General features: G+C 35.0%; 1 protein-coding gene across 3 annotated transcripts; it reads left to right on the top strand.

Annotated features, from left to right (window-relative positions):
- Positions 1-8,597: 8,597 nt before the first annotated feature.
- On the top strand, positions 8,598-18,645 carry LOC128998543 (uncharacterized). 3 transcript variants are annotated; one of them, XM_054424718.1, is made up of 5 exons: positions 8,598-8,733; positions 9,801-9,922; positions 11,631-11,704; positions 17,003-17,147; positions 18,500-18,645. In XM_054424718.1, exons 1-4 carry the CDS (start codon positions 8,656-8,658, stop codon positions 17,068-17,070), a joined length of 342 nt encoding a protein of 113 aa, XP_054280693.1. In that variant the 5' UTR covers positions 8,598-8,655; the 3' UTR covers positions 17,071-17,147; positions 18,500-18,645. The 3 variants fall into 3 exon arrangements, 2 of the variants coding, with proteins under 2 accessions (XP_054280693.1, XP_054280694.1); XM_054424719.1 differs by lacking the exon at positions 11,631-11,704 and having other exon boundaries at positions 8,609-8,733; XR_008491217.1 differs by lacking the exons at positions 9,801-9,922; positions 11,631-11,704 and having other exon boundaries at positions 8,656-8,733.
- Positions 18,646-18,908: the final 263 nt, after the last annotated feature.

The raw sequence follows: 18,908 nt of genomic DNA, 5'->3' as shown, positions 1-18,908 counted from the left end.
ATGTAGCTCCGGCCCAGTCGAAGGTCAAGGACAAGCTCGTAGCCACGTCAGCGAGCAGCAGCTGATTGCAGGACACTGATAACGAACGAGTCATCGATGTAGACAACGATACCGTCACTTTGATTCAGATTGTTATAGCTTCTGAAAGTATTATAACCATGCATAAGATCACCCTGATGATTCAACCATGCTTCCGTTAGAATAATACAATTAAATCTACATTTAATACCTTGTAATAAAACTAGAAATTCGTCAATGTTTTTACCATAACTTCTTATGTTTTGGTGTAATATTTTAAAATCATATATAGCATTACAGTTGTTTGGTTTAAATTATAAGAGTTGAAACAATCAACATTAGTAATTACATTGCAATGTATGAAGGGGTTGGTTGCTTCGTCCATCAAAGCTAATTTATTTACTAAATTTAATGGGTTATTGCCGTCCGACTAGCTTAAATTGTGTATTTAGTGTCAAAACATCAGCGTTAAGAGGAATTTAAACAATCTGTGTTTAGAGCGACATATAAGAGAGTGTGCCATGAGACATTAATCATCAATTATAACATAGTAAAAACATTTCGGATGAAGTGCTTTAAGGTCTCGACCTGCCCCTGTTAGATAAGATAAGATAACATAGTAAAAAATTAGAATCGAAAAAGTATTCTATGAGCTAGATTATTAGCTAAAATTTAAAAATTCATTGTTGTTTATTGTCTAACTTAGCTTAGGCACTAAACAAACTTTGGTAAACGCAATCACATGATTATTACAATAAGTGTAAAAGTTAATAGGTAAACGGTTCAAATAAGACATTACGGCAATAACAGCCTGTTTATGAATATGTACAAATGTTTCATACAACAGTTGATCTTTAGATTTTTAAATAAAATAATCGAAATAGATTAACACTTTTAATTAATTTACATTTCCTAACAGGAACTCATATAGCCTATTCTAAGTCATTTGACAAACACTTTTTATTTTTCTTTAAACCGTATATCATTCAATTAGTCACTTAAACGAGATTATTGAAGTCATAATAGCTGTAAATGATTAAATTAGGAAGTTTTCCAGTTACTCTCAGTTACCAATGACAAAGGGACAGGATGAATGGTCTAAGATGAACTGACACAATTAAAAATAGTAGATCAATTTGTAATTAATCCTACTACATCGTTGAGCAAATGCAATGTGTTTTATTAGACAACTAGTTATAATTTTACCATAGAAGATTATGTTTTTCTACTGCAATTTTTACGGTAAGAGATAGAAACGGTAAGAGATAGAAAGAAAACTTAAATACGTAAAATGTTTGTTTAAAAAGGACATTTCACATTATATTTAACTACCTGGCCCGACAGACGTCGTCCTGTCCTAATGTGGTTTTATGTCAAATGCTCGTTCATTTTCAAGATGAGCTCGTTCGCTGCGCTCACTTGCCTTCAGTTACATTTTTTTATAAGAATTTATTTTTCATCACTCCGTTACGAAAGTAACTATTTTCGATAACAGCTGACATCAATGAAAGTAGCTGTTTCCCAAGCTCTAATTTAGGGCGAGGGAAAATCGATCAGCTGATTTTCCCTCGCTCTAAATTTACTTTCCCTCGCTCTCAATTAGTTCTCCATTTATTCACTACGTGCGCTAGTGTTTTGTTACGGTTTAATTTAATGATTTGAAACAGCTGTTTTTATTGTTGCTCAATCTAAATCTACAGAAACGGCTTGTTTTGCTGTGTTTTTAACATAATGCATGTTTGGAATTGCTCAAAGTATGTCTAACATTACTGAAGATTTGATGGAAACAGCTTAACTTATCATATTTCACCGTATAAATCACGGGAAGGATAAGAAGAGGAATACAGAAAGCTTAGACACTGGTACAAATCACAAAATGTTAAGTTAATTAACGTGACGAAGTATTTATTAATACATTATTTATCTAAATAATCTACAATTATGAAACCATACACGTAAGTTGTGAAGTGTTATTTTCAATGATAAAGAGTGGTCTAAAACTATTTTAATCCTACTGCGATATGTTATTCGGAATGTGTGTATTTTTGCGTCGTGATGAAAAGTATCGTTCATAACTCGTACCAAAAGCTTTTTTCCGACACTTGCTCCATTATTCCCGTCCTCGGCTTCGCCTCGTACGTGAAAATAACTCTCACCTGCTCGGCTTTGCCTCGCACGTGAAATTTGGTTTTCCTGTGTTCGGCTTTGCCTCACACATGAAACTTGAGCGCGCGTCGGAAAATGCCGCTTTCGGTCCTAGTAATGAAATATACTATTTCATCACTCCTTAACGAAAGTAACTATTTTCGATAACAGCTGATATCAATGAAAGTAGTCGTTTCCCAAGCTCTAATTTAGGGCGAGGGAAAATCGATCAGCTGATTTTCCCTCGCTCTAAATTTACTTTCCCTCGCTCTCAATTAGTTCTCCATTTATTCACTACGCGCGCCAGTGTTTTGTTACGGTTTAATATGTTTAAAAATACATACAGCTGATTTTAATCAGCTGTATGTATTTTTAAAAGTTGTGTTATTCTTTTATTTTGATGTTTAAACAAAATTTATTGAGAAATATACGTAGGTTTCTTTTTAGAAGATTTTATTTTATTTTGATGTTCAATCAAATTAATTGAGAAATCAAATTGTTTTAATATACTGAGGTCTGCTATTCTGTGTTTGTGTATTTTTGCGTCGTGATGAAAAGTATCGTTCATATCTCGTACCGAAAGTTATTATCCGGCACTTGCTCCATTATTCCCGTCCTGAAAATAGCTCTCATTTACTCGGCTTCGCCTCGCACGTGAAATTGGGGTTCCCTGTGTGAGGCACAAAAACTTGGGCGCGCGACGGAAAATGCCACTTTCGGTCCTAGTAATGAAATATACTATTACAATCTGGTCAAACAAATATGAGAACAATAAGTAAAACATTTATCAAAACAATGTCAGGAAGCAAGCACCTGTTCATCAACAAGTCTTGCCAAAAATTGGATCAATCATAAATATTTACAGAAATCTGTAGCTTAGGTCCAGCACATGCATAACACTTTTTAATCTGGTAATGCACTGACTATTGTCCAGCAGATTAACAGCAAGACTGTTCGGATGATATTCTAATTTTTCTTGATACTTTTTGCTAAGGTCTGTAATTTCTTCTTTCACTGATTTAATTTTGAATTCATTCCTAATTGTAGTGTTGGATACGAACCAAGGTGCGCCAATTCTTCTCAGCGTCTTAGCCTGAAATCGTTCAAGAATTTCGATGTTGGATTTGCTCGAGGTCCCCCAAAGTTGAATTCCGTATGTCCAAATTGGTTTGATCATAATTTTATACAGTAAAATTTTCTTAGCCAATGATAATTTTGAATTCGTACCTAGTTAGTAGCCAATTGAGTTTACAAATTTTTAATTCCATTTGCTGTCTCTTGCACCAGATATGAGATTTCCAATTTAATTTTTTGTCAAGAGTTAGACCTAAATATTTTACACTGTCTGCCTCCGTTAAGGCTACATATTATTAATGGTTACTGGAGGATTGTACTCTGTTCTCAGAGTAAAAACAATATGTTTGGACTTGTTTTCGTTGACTTTTATCCTCCACTTTTTAAGCGAATATTGGAGCTCAGTCAAGGCTTATAAGAGTTATAACAATCAACGTTAGTAATTACATTGCGATGTATGAAGGGGGTGGTTGCTTCCAGAATTGCCTCCAAGGAACAACATGTAATATTGAACAACATAATGTAATATTTTATGTTACATTTGACAACAAATATTCGTAAAAAACAAATGGAATAGAAACCTATTTGATAGCTCTAATTTTTTATGCATATAGATTTGTTCTTAAAAGTTAGGTTATCATTACAACAGCTGTTTCCTTAATTTAATTTAATCAAGAAATGACAAACATGGCATAGTAAACAAAATAAAACATTCTTCCATAAGATTAACATGTAAACTGCAAAGGGCCTTAGGACGCTACCCTTAAGGGTTTTTGAAACGGAAACAGGCTATTATGTTATTCTAGTACCTAAGGAATATCCCTGTAAATTTTCATGCCAATCGGTCCAGTAGTTTTCTAGTTATAAACGCTGTAATTAACACAACTTTCTTTTATATATTTCTAGTTGGCCCGACAGACGTCGTCCTGTCCTAATGTGGTTTTATGTCAAATGTTCGTTCATTTTCAAGATGAGCATGTTCGCATGGCTCAATCACGTCTTGGTTGAAGTTCGTTCGCTACGCTCACTCACCTTTTGGTTGCAAATTAGCTGTTGTCATAAATTGAAAAAAATAATAGTGCTGCACCCTGTTGGTAAACCTATTAATTTCTTAATGCTATTGAACATCATAGAATTAAATTCTTTAGTTGAACCAGCTGTTAAGAATCTTTAATTCCATTTAAATATGAGTACTCATAAGGTTAACGTGGGAAACACCAGAGCCACTGGGGCGGAGCCCTTTTGACGGATCTACACCAAACTTCACACAAACCATCCTTGAATAATGCTTAATAATAACTGAAAGTTTCATTACAATCTGTCGATCGGTTTCGAAGTCCACAAAGGACAAACAAACATACATACATACAAACAAACATACATTGGATATTATATATATAGAAGATTTGTTATAGGCCTAGCTTGCTATTTAACAGTTTTGAGTTTTCAGCTTTCTTTTATTCTTCAAATTCGAGATTTTTTTTATAATTAGAAAATAACATGGAAAATGCCCTTACTACAAGTTATCTTAAAGAGTAGCTCATGAATAAGATTGGAAAGAAATTTGGCGCTGTTCCGTTCAGTAGTTAGGGTATTACGGTAGTTAACTTCATAGTCCTTTTGTAAAACGTTTTGATCCACCCTGTAAATACGGTTAAAGATAATTAAATTTGTTTGCACAAAAATGATCGGGGTTGATTAGACCTTTAAATTGATGTATCACACAACCCATGTTTATATTTGAAAATTTCTCAAAAAGCACCCCTACCCCCCAAATTGGGCCCTTTTGGGGCATTTTTCAAAATTAAAAATTATTTTATTGGATTTTGCATGTCCAAATTAGGGGGAAATGAGAACAAACAAGTGTTAAACGCCTTACCTTTGCACACAAGAGATATGGAAAGTTTTCAAATGAACACCTGTATATTTAAAATAAATTTATGATTGAAAACACTTTAGATGGATACCATATTCATCCTCAAGCTAAGTTTGGCCTAGGTAGCAAGTTTTAACTAGGTACCTTCTTACACGAAAAAAAAACAGTATAACGAATCATAATACAAGTGTAACAAATGTCAAATGAATAATGAATAATGAATAATGAATTTTATTTCCTCAAAAACAAACAATCATCAAATCATAAAACAATTCGGAAATTAACTGACCACTTTGTCCAGTATTTGTGGCCAGTGTTACACAAAACTTATCTTATCTATACATTAAATGAAGAGTTCAGTCTTATCAATCCATTACTAAAATTATCACTCCTGCTGCTACCTGTAGCGTTACATATTGAAATTAAGTCTACTTCTAAAAATTAAAATATACATATTTGACTTCCTGAAATGTAAATATATAAACACAAAATACAACAAATGAACACAAAATATATAAAAAACGTTCTACAATTAAACGATGTGAAAACATAGATTTTATTCTAAAACATTACGAAGCAACGAAGTATCATTTATATTACATAACCATTCTTTCAACCTTTTACAAAAACTGTTAACATTATTACTTCTTTTTATATCAATTGGCAACATATTAAAAACAAAAGGCCCCAAAAATAAATACGAATGCTTGAACAGTTCTTTGTTGACTTTAGGGGTCCTGTAAAACAAATTATCTACACTTCTGGTATTGTAATATAGATTATCAGTTCCATTATTCCCACTTTTAAGATAAAACAATTTCAATACTTTAAATATAAAAAGATTCTGAATCGGCATTATTTTTGATTGAAAGTATAACGGAAATGAGCTTTCTCTCAACTGTTTATTAAAAATAATTCTTAAAAAATGATTTTGAGTTGTTCTTAAACGATTGATGAAACTTTTGAAAGTACCTCCCCAGCATATTAATCCATATTGCAAACGTGAATGTATTAGTGCGTAATAAAGTGTTTTCAATAAATGTTCTTCACAAAAATGTTTTAAGAAATAAAATTTTCTAATTGATCTTTTGACATTTGCATGCAGAATTTGGATGTGTTTTTCCCACGTAAATTTTTCATCAAAGTGTATCCCAAGGTATTTAAATGATTTAACTTTCCCAATTTCCTCACATTGGCAATCTACACGTTGGCAGCCTCGTATGTGATACAAAATAGGAGCTGAAAAAGAAAATTCTCTGTAGCCAAAATTTATAAACTTTGTTTTACTAACATTAACTTTCATTTTGGTTTTTAAGCACCAATCTTGGAGTATGTCTAAATCAAACATTAAATTCATTTTTAAAACTTCCTTATCCTTATTAGAATAAAGAAAACCAATATCATCGGCAAAAGCTTGGATTTGACCTTTAAAATTCTTGTCAAGCAAATCGTTAATAAAAACAAGGAATAAAATTGCTGAGGTAACCGAGCCCTGCGGCACACCTACAGTTACGGGCAGTGGTCTGCTGAGGCAGTCACCTACCCGTACCTGCTGTTCTCTGCCAGTCAGGAAGCTGCGGAACCAATTGAGCGCCACACCTCTGATACCAGCTGCTTCAAGCTTAAATAGTAAGATATTATGGTTAACCAGGTCAAAGGCCTTCATAAAGTCAACAAAGAGACCTGTCGTTTTATTGCCATCGTTAAAACTTGAATATATTAAATTTGTAAAATTCAACAGAGCATCTTCTGTAGATTTTCCTCGCTGAAACCCAAACTGCCATTGAGAAAAAAAGTTTATTTGATTGAAATACTTTACTAGTCTGTTAACCATTAGCTTCTCCAATATCTTAGAAAAAGTTGAAAGCAGACTGATTGGTCTTATGTTGTTCAATTTTATTAAGTTTGGCTTCTTGAAAATTGGTATTACGACACTTAACTTTAACTTAGTAGGAAAAATACCTTCACTAAAACTTTTATTAAAAATATAGGTTAAAACAGGTGCAATGTATTGAGCTATTTTTTTAATTAATAATGCATTAAAATTGTCGAAACCCGATGATTTTTTATTTTTAAAACCATTAATGACACCTATAATTTCGTTTTCAGTGGTTGGCACAATGAAAAAAGATTGGCAATGCTGATGTAGACCCAGGCCGGCCAGTGAAGGTGTATCGTTATCAGGTTGCACAATGTTCATCAGATAATAATTAACTCTATCTGCTACACTTTGTGAGTCACTGTCAATAGTTCCATCCTCGAGTTCAACCTTATCAAAACACTGATTACGGGTTTCACCAGTTAGGCTATTTATGACCCTCCACTGTCTAGCGGGGTCACCATCAGCATTCCGAATATGATTTGAATAATACAATTTTTTGACAGTATCCATTTCAAGTTTTAAATTATTGTAGAACATTTTATAGTGATTTCTTAAAACTAAATCATATGGCCTTTTTTTAGTTAACACGTACAGTTTTTTTCTTCTACCTATCTTTTTTAAGAGACTTGTCGTCATCCAAGGACTTAGTAGTTTGGCCTTAGCAAGATTCTTATCTATTGGAATGGTTTTAGAACACTTATTTACAACGTCAGTTAAAATTAAATTAAACTTCTCATAACATAAATCAATATTTTTTTCATTAAAAACTTCGTCCCAACTAATAGACTTTAAACAACCAATAACCTTATCAAAATCTATAGTCTGCTTCTCACAAAATACTTTTTTTTTGTCTTGGTCTAAAGAAATGTCATTAAATTTAAGACCCAATAAACAATGATCTGTTATATTCAAATCAAATATTGCTTGCTTAAAACTATTTACTTGCCTATGTTTAATAAAGATATGGTCGATTAGTGTTTTAGAATTTGTTGTGATTCTAGTTGCATTCTTAACTATTGATAAAAACCCATTGTTCTCTAAAAGGTACTGATAGTTTTTAGAATTTATTTTTCCATCTAACAGGTCGATATTAATGTCTCCCAACAAAATTATTGTAAAGCCTTCAAACGGCAGAACACATATTATATACACAAGATAGTTGATATAGCATTGACAAATTTGAAGGAGACTGCAAGCGTCGTGAATAGAAGTCGTTCGGAGTTAAAAAAAGAACGACTCTCATTATACTCAACTGATCTGTTCAGCAAGAGCTGTTCACCTTCAATTTGAATCTCCCGCTCTTTTTCGATCTGTTTTGCTTGTCGACATTTTGCGTGTCGATAAAGTGGGAAAATTTACACAACCGTCCCACATAACAGACATCCCACATAACCGACATCCCACTTTACAGACATCCCATATTACCGACACTGTCGACATTTTGAGTTGTCGACAAAGTGGGACTATTTCAGTGTCGATCTTTTGGGATGTCGATAAACTGGGACCCCACGGTGAGTTTGAGGTTGGATTTTGGGGAATTTATTGTTTGTCAATTTCAAATGTCAAATTGTCATACAAATTTGTATTTTAGGTGTGTATTTTCAATTTAAGCCTAAGTTACAACTACTACAGTTTAAAGAACCATTTTTGTCATCACAAAATGGGTGGAATGAAGGTGGATATTGAGGACTGGGAGGACTGGATTGATAGTGATAGTGATTCAGAAGTTGAGATTTTGGTGAGTTTTTTTGAATTTTAAACCCATATGGAAGTGTATCATAATTGCTACCATGTTTCCTCTTTGGTCCCGTAATTTTAAACTGTTTGACCTCACTGATTGTAACTATATTCCTATCCTTTGTTCGTCTGATTCTATTTTCCTCAATGTCCATTGTTCAAGTGTACCCAAATTAGGACTAAATACGAGGGCTACTCTTCCTTTCATGTTGAAGTGCCAGAACCACAATAATGATAGTCACAATAAGTGCCCATAGTCTGTGGGGACTTTAACATTGAAATGGCCAAGATGGAGGAACAAATCTCAATTAATTTCACGAACCTACTACGATCACTTGACCTAAAATGTAGTAATAAATTCCCTACAAGAAACGATGCCTGTTTAGATAACATATTAGTCAATTTTTCTCAAAATTTTTACAAAGTTTCAATTTTGCAAGGCGCTTTGGCCGATCATGATCCACTGCTTTTTAAATACCATAGACCTGCCTGCAAAAGCTCACAAAATGTAGGCCTATCTATTGAGCAGCCTAGTGTTCTTGTTAGGAAACAAAATAAACAAAATCTCAATCTTTTCCGTGAGGTACTGCAGAGCGAGTCATGGGAAGACATAACAGAAAATGAGAGTAGCCCAGTAACATTGTTTGATAGTTTTTTTGAAAGGTTTGTTAACCTCTGGTACTATTGTTCTCCACCTGTTAGGAAAAGCTTCTAAGCTTTTCCTAAAGATCAGATATTAAGACTAATCTAGTGAAAAATAAAATCACCTATTATAGTGATAGTTAAAAAAAAGTAAGGAAACCATGATGGCTTAATTCTTTGTACAAACATTTTTTTTAAATTGATTCTGTAAAGGCTCAGGCAGCTTATAATATCTACAATAGCTTAAAAAAAACAGTATAGGAAGGATTCAAACCTTGCTAAAAAATTAGCCTGTGCAAAATACATTAACAATTCAAAGAACAAATGCAAGGCCGCCTGGGACATAATAACACAGGAAAATACAACCACACGCACATCTTATGTTACTCTTGACCCTAACAAATTAAACACATAGGCACTTTACAGATTCAGTTGAGGAACTGGTCAATCAAGTGGGCCAGACTCAAGACACACCAAGAGAACTACTGGAATCTACACAAAAATTGGACGTCTCTAAATTTGAATGGATACCTATCACACCAAATGAGGTAACAAAAACAGTCTCAAAATTTTCAAATTCTAAATCTATGGATCACTTTTGGCTTTCAAACTACATAATCAAGAATATTATACACTACATATCTACACCCCTCTCCACTGTATTTAATAGTTGTCTCCGTAATGGCTATTTTCCTGACCAACGTAAAGTCTCAAAAGTAACTCCAATTTATAAAAAGGGTGACAAGAATCTATGTCAAAACTATCGCCCAATCTCGATAGTACCAATCTTATCTAAGGTTTTCGAAGCTCTCATGTTAAAACAGTTAAATATTTTTTTTTACTCTAATAACTTGATGACTGATTCTCAATTTGGGTTTAGAGCTGGCAGATCAACTATGATGGCAGTCTCTCACATTTCCAATTATATTATTATTGCTTTTGAAAATAAAAATACTGTTTCCATGCTACTTTTTGATTTAACAAAAGCTTTCGACTGCATCCCGTTTGACATCTTGCTGGCTAAACTCAAATTCTATGGACTTAGCAAAAACACAATAGAAATGCTTACTTACTTACTTACTTACTTACTCCCTCGACGTCGTTGACCAGCTCTTGCTGGATAGACTGAGTCAAAATAAAAATAATAATAATAATATTTATATACATATTTACAAGTTTGGCGGCAGGTTAGACGCAAATTTTATAAAACTCATCTAGGGAGTACAAGGGTCTTGCCAGTAGCCACTCCCTCAGTTCGTTTTTGAAAACTGAGGCCTCAAGGTTTTTAAAGTACAGTGGCAGTCGGTTGTACATCCTAATTGCCAACATAGGAAAGCTGTCCTTTTTTTTGTTTAGTCTGCAGAAAGGGATATTTGAATATATATCCGTATTGCAGATTTATTTTAGTCCTAAGGCACTGCACATTCACACAAGCCAGCCTAAGCTCACTTTGACTTAGGGCTAATCTAGGCCTAGGCCTACCCTCCAAATATCTATTAGTCTCAGCAGAAGGTAGGTTTAAGGGATATTTGGCTTGAATCATATTTGACTAATAGGAATCAATATGTTAGTGTGGAGGGTAAACACTCAACATTGACCACAGTTAAAGCAGGAGTTCCGCAGAGCTCGGTCCTAGGCCCTTTCCTTTTTATAATCGCAGTAAATGATCTTCCATGTAACACTCCTATCGAATGTGTAATTTACGCAGACGATACCACAGATTTTACTTCTGATAAAGACCAAACAAAGCTCTCAGAAGCTCTTTCTAAAGCAGAAAAGAGTGTTTTAAACTGGTTTTCTGCAAATAAACTGATCTGTAATCAATCCAAGACCCAGAAAATTGATTTCTCACTCTCTATTAAACAATCAGACCACTCAGTAAAAATTCTTGGCTTCCACCTCGAGTAGTAAATTAAACTGGAAAACTCACATCACAAATTTGAGCAAAAAACTATCGAGAGTTTCATGTTTATTCTGGAAACTCAAGCCTTTTGTCGATATTGAATATCTCAAACTAGCCTATTTTGGGCTGTTTCAATCCCATATTCAATATGGAATCCAACTTTGGGGCCATTCCCCCCTTGTCCATGAGCTTCTACTAATACAAAAAGAAGTCATTCGCACAATGTTAGGGGCTGACCCTGCGGAGCACTGCAAACCACTTTTTATCAAACTAAACATTTGCACAATCATTAACTTATACATCTACAATGTACTTATATACACTAGAGCTAATCTCAATGAGTTTTCCACCAGGCAGAATTACCATTCTCAGCATACACGAAGTAAGGAACAACTGGATATACCACATCACAGGCTAGCCATCACAGGTAATTCTTTCAAACTCAACTGTGTGAAATTTTATAATAAGCTGCCTGAGCCTCTTCAGGCAGACAGCCTTTCTCTTTCTCTTTTCAAATCCAAAATTCATAACTGGCTTGTAGCAAATCCGTTCTATTCAGTCAAGGTCTTTTTGAAACATAAAATTACAATGGAATCATTCACACTGTAAGTTAGGAATTCTCAATCTTTGTTAGCTATAAATATAACACACTTGTTGATGTTGATATTCTGTTTAATGTAATTTAATATTTAATGTAATTTGACAATGCCTATTCCTGTATACAACCTGGTCAACGGCAATAAACTTTCTTATTCTTATTCTTATTCTTATTGAAAGGTGTAACTTATTGACATGGACATGGTCATTAGAATATTAACGTTTCAAGCAAATTCAAATTAGTTTCTGGTAGCCTATCAAATAAATTGGGGGTACAGTTTCCTGGGCTTCGCTAATATCGATTGAAACTATCAAATTGAAAATATTGATTAATAATCGTTATTTAAAATATATCTATTTTAAAATTAAACTGCACTTCAGGCCTTACGTCCTACACTATAATTCGAATAAATATATCGATCGATAAATCGATTAGGCTATTTCATTCAATATATCAAGTTTGGTTAGTAAAGTTAACCTAACCTAACTTAGCTAACCAAATGAATCGATACCGTACATCAAATAGGCCTAGTCTATCCATTAGTTGCATACTAGGCCTACGCTTTTAGTTGGATTTTTAAACTCATAGAAAATTATGACTATTAGTTTTAATATAACTTCCGGTACTAGACTATTGATCGATTTCGAGCAACAAGTGCACTAGTTTTTTTTTATATTTTTATTTTTTATAAGATGCTGACAAAGTATTAAGTTTTTCGTATGACAGTTTTAGTTTACCATTTGAGTTTTTAGCATTTTATAACATAGCCTATACATATCTGATACTCTCAGCAGCTGGAGTAGTGTGATTTTTTCTTTGATTATTGTGGCTTTACCTGACAGGTGGAGGTGGATGGCTATAACTTACAAGGTTACATGGTACCTACACATTAAATTCATAATGATTTGCCTATTTCGGTAGACTGGCTTTTTCGTAGGCCTACGCTTCATTGCTCTTTACAATTTCAAGAGATCTATTGTTCAAGGCGTCAATGGGCAACTAACTTAAGTTTATCGCCATTCTACCGCATTATAACCCACCCTACAGGGCCCGGATTTTGTAGGTAGCAAATGCGCAACTAAGGCCCTGTACACATGAGGGCGGCAGCCGCCGCGGTGGCCGCCGCGGTTCGAATTGACCGTCGCTCGACAGCCAGTACTGTATTTACCCAATTATTTTTCTTTTAAACGCGTAACGCTTGATAATTCATTTCAGCAAAAAACTCAACTAACTCTTTGCCACGCATTCTTTTTTAGTTTATGTCCTAAACCTCAGAGTAATAAAACAAAATTTTGTTTTATTACTCTGAGCCTAAACGTATCCTCTTTTTGTACTTCTATAATGGACAGTTCAGAATCAAAGTTTTCTGGTTCCACTGCAGCACGCATGGCCATTGTAAACTTACACTACGAGCACTACATCAACTCCAGCCACAGCTACACGCACTTCACCAACACACGGAGGGTCGCCGGAATTTTATCCCCCTGGAATTTTACCCCCTGGAATTTTACCCCCTGGGCAAAGCTGGCGTCACTATGACGTAGTAACCTGAGTGGCCAAAAGTTTGTTCGCGGCCGGAATTTTACCCCCGCGGATTTGGAAGTCTAATGAAAATAGTCAGAGAGTGATTAATTAGATTAGCGATAAAAACCGGAATTTTACCCCCTGTCCATATAACTAGCGTTTAGGCAACTGAAGATGTACGGGCCGGAATTTTACCCCCCGGAATTTTACCCCCGGAATTTTACCCCCCGGAATTTTACCCCCTGGCTGATTTTAGAAATTGAATGATTGATTTTCTTAATTTCTGTTTTTAATTAATTGTAAACATTTCATTATTTAGTAGCTTATCTTTATTTATTTATTTTGTAATCTCAACTGAGTAAACAGAATTCGCTGTTTTATTTTGATCATATTAACCAACAGTTGGCTTCAAAGATCGAATCCTGACACTCGAATCTCAAAATTAATATTAAAACCCTGTTCGATTAGTTAATGTTACATATAAATTAAGATAGGCTACTTAATAATAAAATGTTTACCATTACCTAAATTAAAACTGAATGACGATAATTAATCATTCTCACTAATTTATATCTGGCCAGGAGGTAAAATTCCGGGGGGTAAAATTCCGGGGGTAAAATTCCGGGCCGTACATTCTAGGTTTTTATAATTTGATGTGTTCTGATTAAACTCACAACCGTGAAAATATATGTTTAATTCCGCGTTTAATCCATCGAGCTGATGTCGCGAAACTCAAATGTTCACGGCTGGAATTTTACCCCCTGGTTTGTGACGTCACGTTTGCCCAGGGGGTAAAATTCCAGGGGGATAAAAATCCTCTACCCCCACACGGAGAGAGAGAGAGAGAGAGAGCGATGTCCACAGGGCAAGCGCGCAGATGTCTGTGATCTTATAGTAGCAACTGCAGTCAACCGCGGCAGCTACCACCCTCATGTGTACGCTCTCATGCCAACTCTAGTAACTTCAACCGCACGGGAGCCGCGGCGGTCGAAGGGAAATCTACGACCGCCGCGGTTCGTTGCGGTTGATTGGAAGTGGGCGGTTGCATGTGAACGGTGCCATTTGCTCCCTTGTACTTTCAACCGCCGCGGTTCCCGCACTATGGCAACCGCGGCGGCTGCCGCCCTCATGTGTACAGGGCCTAACCTACCGCCAGGGCAACGGCCATCAAAACACTTTTATGCGTGATAATAAACCTTGTAGGTTAGTCTAAACTTAGTTGATACTACTAACAAAATTACTTAGCTATCTTAACCCTCCAAGTGTCCATAGTTTAGGCCTTAATGTCCACCTATTTTTGGCGCATTTGCAAGGTTTTATTAAAACGGATCTGAGAAGCTTAAAACAATGTTAATTCTACTGTTCTATATACCATTTTGTTTGGAAAATCATGGGCTTCAATATCATACATAAAACATAAGGAATATTTGTTTAAAAAAAATTTTTTAGGTAAAAAAAAATTATTTTGGAAAAATTGAAAAAAAAAATAAGTTTGCGCCAAATGAAATTGTATAAATTATAGGCCTATAAATATTTGAAAATAGCCACTTTGTTCTAAATTTTATGAGGATTACAAATATATAATAATATAAGGAAGTATATTTGCAAATAAATAAGTTATGGGCAAAAAACAGATTTCAGTACATAGCGTTTAGCTAAGAATACATAGCCTAACCATAGCTAGGAATCTGGCTGATAATTTACATCAATATCACTACCTACTTCTTCAGGATCATCAACCAGCCCTTCAAAATCACTTAAATCTTCTTATAATGCACCACGTATATCACTACTTTTGATTTTTAACACTAAAACACTAAAATCAGTCATCGGTCCGAGGGTAACCTAGCTATTTACAAATACGCACGTCAGCTGTCTGCCACAATTACGATCGGCTCGGAGAACATACAGCACTGAGACAGACCTCTGGAGAAAGCTTAGAATATAACGGAAAGAACGATACCTAACTTGATCCAGTTCAATCCGATTCAGTCAGTTATAGAGCCTTCGCCGTAAACGATGTTCGGGCGTCGAAAAATCGACGCGTGACACTACACAAAGTGTGTAGCGCGTCGATTTTTCAACGAGTGACGCTCGGAGGGTTAAAGACATCAAGTAATTAAGTAGGCCCATTTTATTGCTCGTTGAATTATCACTGATTACTATAGACTTCGTCTGAGATACATTAACTCACGGTATATAGGCTACTTGATTAATAGCGATATAGGCCTATTATCACAGTCACATTTTTTATGCATAGCCTATCAAATAAATAGGCTCTATCACAGACGTTAAAATAAATAATAAGTATAGTTGTGCAGTTAAATAAATCAAGGGTAATAGTACTTGTTGTAATTTGTAGTTCTACTTCACCAAATCCATTTTAATGCATCAAGCAAAAGAGCTGTAACCCCATGATTAGCCTAGGCTAGTCTAATAATATTTTAAGACATTTTTATTTTATGATATTAAAAACATTAGGCTACACTAAGCTAATGAAATCTTCCCATAAACTTAGCCTACTCGGCTTTTAATTTTTGCTTCAATTTTGACTGCCCTACCCGTCAATGAGGTTAAGGGTATAAGTTAGGCCTAACCTATACAAAATCATGCCTTAATCTGAATGGGAAAACATTATTATTTGCAGATGATACAACGATGCTGTCCAGAACCTTTAGGATTATTACAGTTGTTCGGCATTTGGATCATTGCCGGCTAATCTTAAAGGATCTTAAGCTACGTTTCCATTCCTGCAAATTTGTGCCGGCACAAATCTCCAAATTTGTAGGAATGGAAACATCCTGGCTCAAGTCGCGGCGCAAATCTCTCATCAATTGATTAAATGCACCTTCCAATGCTCTTTTAGCCAAAAAACTTCTTATCCTCTATCTAGGTAGTTTTCTTCTAAGTTCATTGTATGCACCAGCCATAAATAAAAAAAGCAGAGGCTGTTATGTCATCCATGGTGATTTGTAGAACACAATATAATCAAAATCATCCACCGAACCTCACCACATCACAATAAAAGAGAACACTGCCTTGTCTGCCAGTTGAAGTGGCGGGACTTGTGCATGGAATGGAAAGGGCATGACAAACTACGTGCGACATGTGCCTCGACTTGTGCCTGCGACTTGTAGGAATGGAAATGTAGCTTAAGGGTACTCACGGCGTAGTGCTTGATATCCTGACCCTAGAAAACTTCAATAAACCAGGTGCAGGCAGTGGTGGATCTAGAACAGTCACAAGGGGGGGGACCAGGGTGTCTGAGAGGTTCGGGGGTACCCCCTCCCTCCCCAAAAATTTGTTTAAACTAAGTCTTCAAAAATGGCAGTTGTATGGCATTTTTTTGTCCTAAGTTAGTGTGACAAATTATTTTACACAATTTGTATGCACTACTGTATTACATGCAGTCAAAAATATATGACATATATTTCCAAACTGCGACTGCCCCCCCCCCACTCTGGATCCGCCACTGGGGTGCAGGAGTACTATACCAGAAGAGCACAAAATATAGACTTTTCCTGCTGTCGTCTCAAACTTACCTAGAATAGCTATCCTCGTTCTACTATTAACTACAACTCATAACTGCCTACTCATTTGCAGGAGATGGATGCACCCTTCTTCAGAAGGCGCTGAAAGAAATACTAATTATAGGCCGCTGTACTCCGTAAAAGAACTTAAGGAAGAGCACCTAGTGAGATAAGTGTATGTCTGCCATATCATCCGTTAAACAGCCAGGTTTTTGAAGGTATAGTTTATTGTAAATATTATATATAGAGTTATTTATTAAATCACTTAATAATTCACTATCTTCTGTGCCCGTGCTTTGCAACGGGAAGATGAACTATACCGCCTAATCCAAACAGTTGTTAAGTAGTCCGAATTTATGAACAAAAGCCACCAAATGTTGGCCTACTGTATAAAAACAATTATGACCAACATTGTAATTGCCCTACTGTTTACGTTAAAATATATCAATAACATAATATTCATTTTCATATTTGAGTTGTTTTGTCGCAAGATCAATGAACCAACTATAAAAGGTATAAAATTACCTCAGTACTGCCAGATTGATCCTGTTAAGTCCTTATGGATTACGGGTTTTAAGGACTTGAGTCCTCATCATGAGATCTTGTACAAGAACATTTAACACTGTAACTTCGAAAGGGTCATCAAGAGTTTAAATGTGAAACACGGACATATACTATTTACAGTCATAGACGTTTTATGAACAAAACGAGTAGGCTTACTGACAAAAACTTACAATGTCCAACCCCAACCTCGTGCGCACAGTTGCAGATGAGGGTCATGACTGCGATGCGGAAGATGGTTGGGCGGTGGACTTTGTACAGCTCGGCTCCTTGTTCATCAGCTGTTCTTGTTTTTTTATTAGATTATCATACAGAGCGTTAGACTGTAAACTGATTTTGTCGCTTAGTAATGTGTTAGCTTGAATTTTGATTGTTTTATAAATTTCAAATTCTTCTAAAGCATCCATTCATGTATATTGCTTTAAAATTCAAAATAAACTACGCCATGGCTCGGTCCCCAGGTACTTATTTCAATTCAGGAAATTAAAGCCTTTACAACTATTATTCAACAAAAACTTCTTTGCGCTAACTTGATCAGGGAAATATAGGCCTAGACAAAATATAAAAGGTTTAATTTACCTGTTGCTGATCTTGTTAAAACTGTTAACAGGGGCAGGCCAAGACCATAAAGCACTTCATCCAAAAATAAAATTATTGCGCACCCCATACATTTGTTTTCTTGAAGTTACAAGTTCATGCGTCCGATAAAAGCCTGTAGCTTCCCAATTACATCCTCCTCAGGAAGATATCTACCTCTTGGTAATGTGGCAAGAGGTTAACATGTGTCTTTAACAAGCAATGAAAGTCCCTCAAAGATCGAGTTTGTGTCGCACGTTTGTAGGTGGAATAAACCAGTTAAAAACTTTTAGTTAAGGGTACCTATGGTAATTTATTGTAAAATAAGACCTTTTTATTTGAAACTACCAACTACACCAACCCGCATAATTTGGTACCCCCGAGTATTTTAAAATTGTGACTTTCTTTACCAAGATTAAAATGTTTGTTTCAGGAAGAAAGATGTAGCCCCAGCTCTGGACAAAAATATTATGGAGAAGGTTGGCCGCTGTACAGGGCAGCCTATAGTTATTATTATATGTTGCCTTTTATTGTTATGTACTGTTTTTATACTTTACCAATAAACCTTATATTTATCTAGAGCAGTAAATTTTGTTAAAATTCTTACCAGTAAACTTCTCTGTAATTTGTAAAGAAAAAATGTAAAAATGATTATATATTTTATTTTGATCTTCTAACTATTTTGACAGTTTTATAGATAAAATATTCTTTTTTTAGATATATTTTTTTTATTGTTCTTGTTCGTACATGTCTCAGATAACTATACATAAAGATAAAATTATATTTATATATTATAAATATATTATATATATTATATATGTCAGTGTCAATCTTAAGAAGCA

The sequence above is a fragment of the Macrosteles quadrilineatus genome, unplaced genomic scaffold (genome assembly GCF_028750875.1).
Source record: "Macrosteles quadrilineatus isolate MER2022 unplaced genomic scaffold, UCM_ALF_1.0 Scaffold_7__1_contigs__length_78375512, whole genome shotgun sequence".
Lineage (NCBI taxonomy): Eukaryota > Metazoa > Arthropoda > Insecta > Hemiptera > Cicadellidae > Macrosteles > Macrosteles quadrilineatus.
The sequence above is the reverse complement of the archived record's forward strand: the minus strand, read 5'-3'. Positions and strand labels throughout refer to the sequence as shown.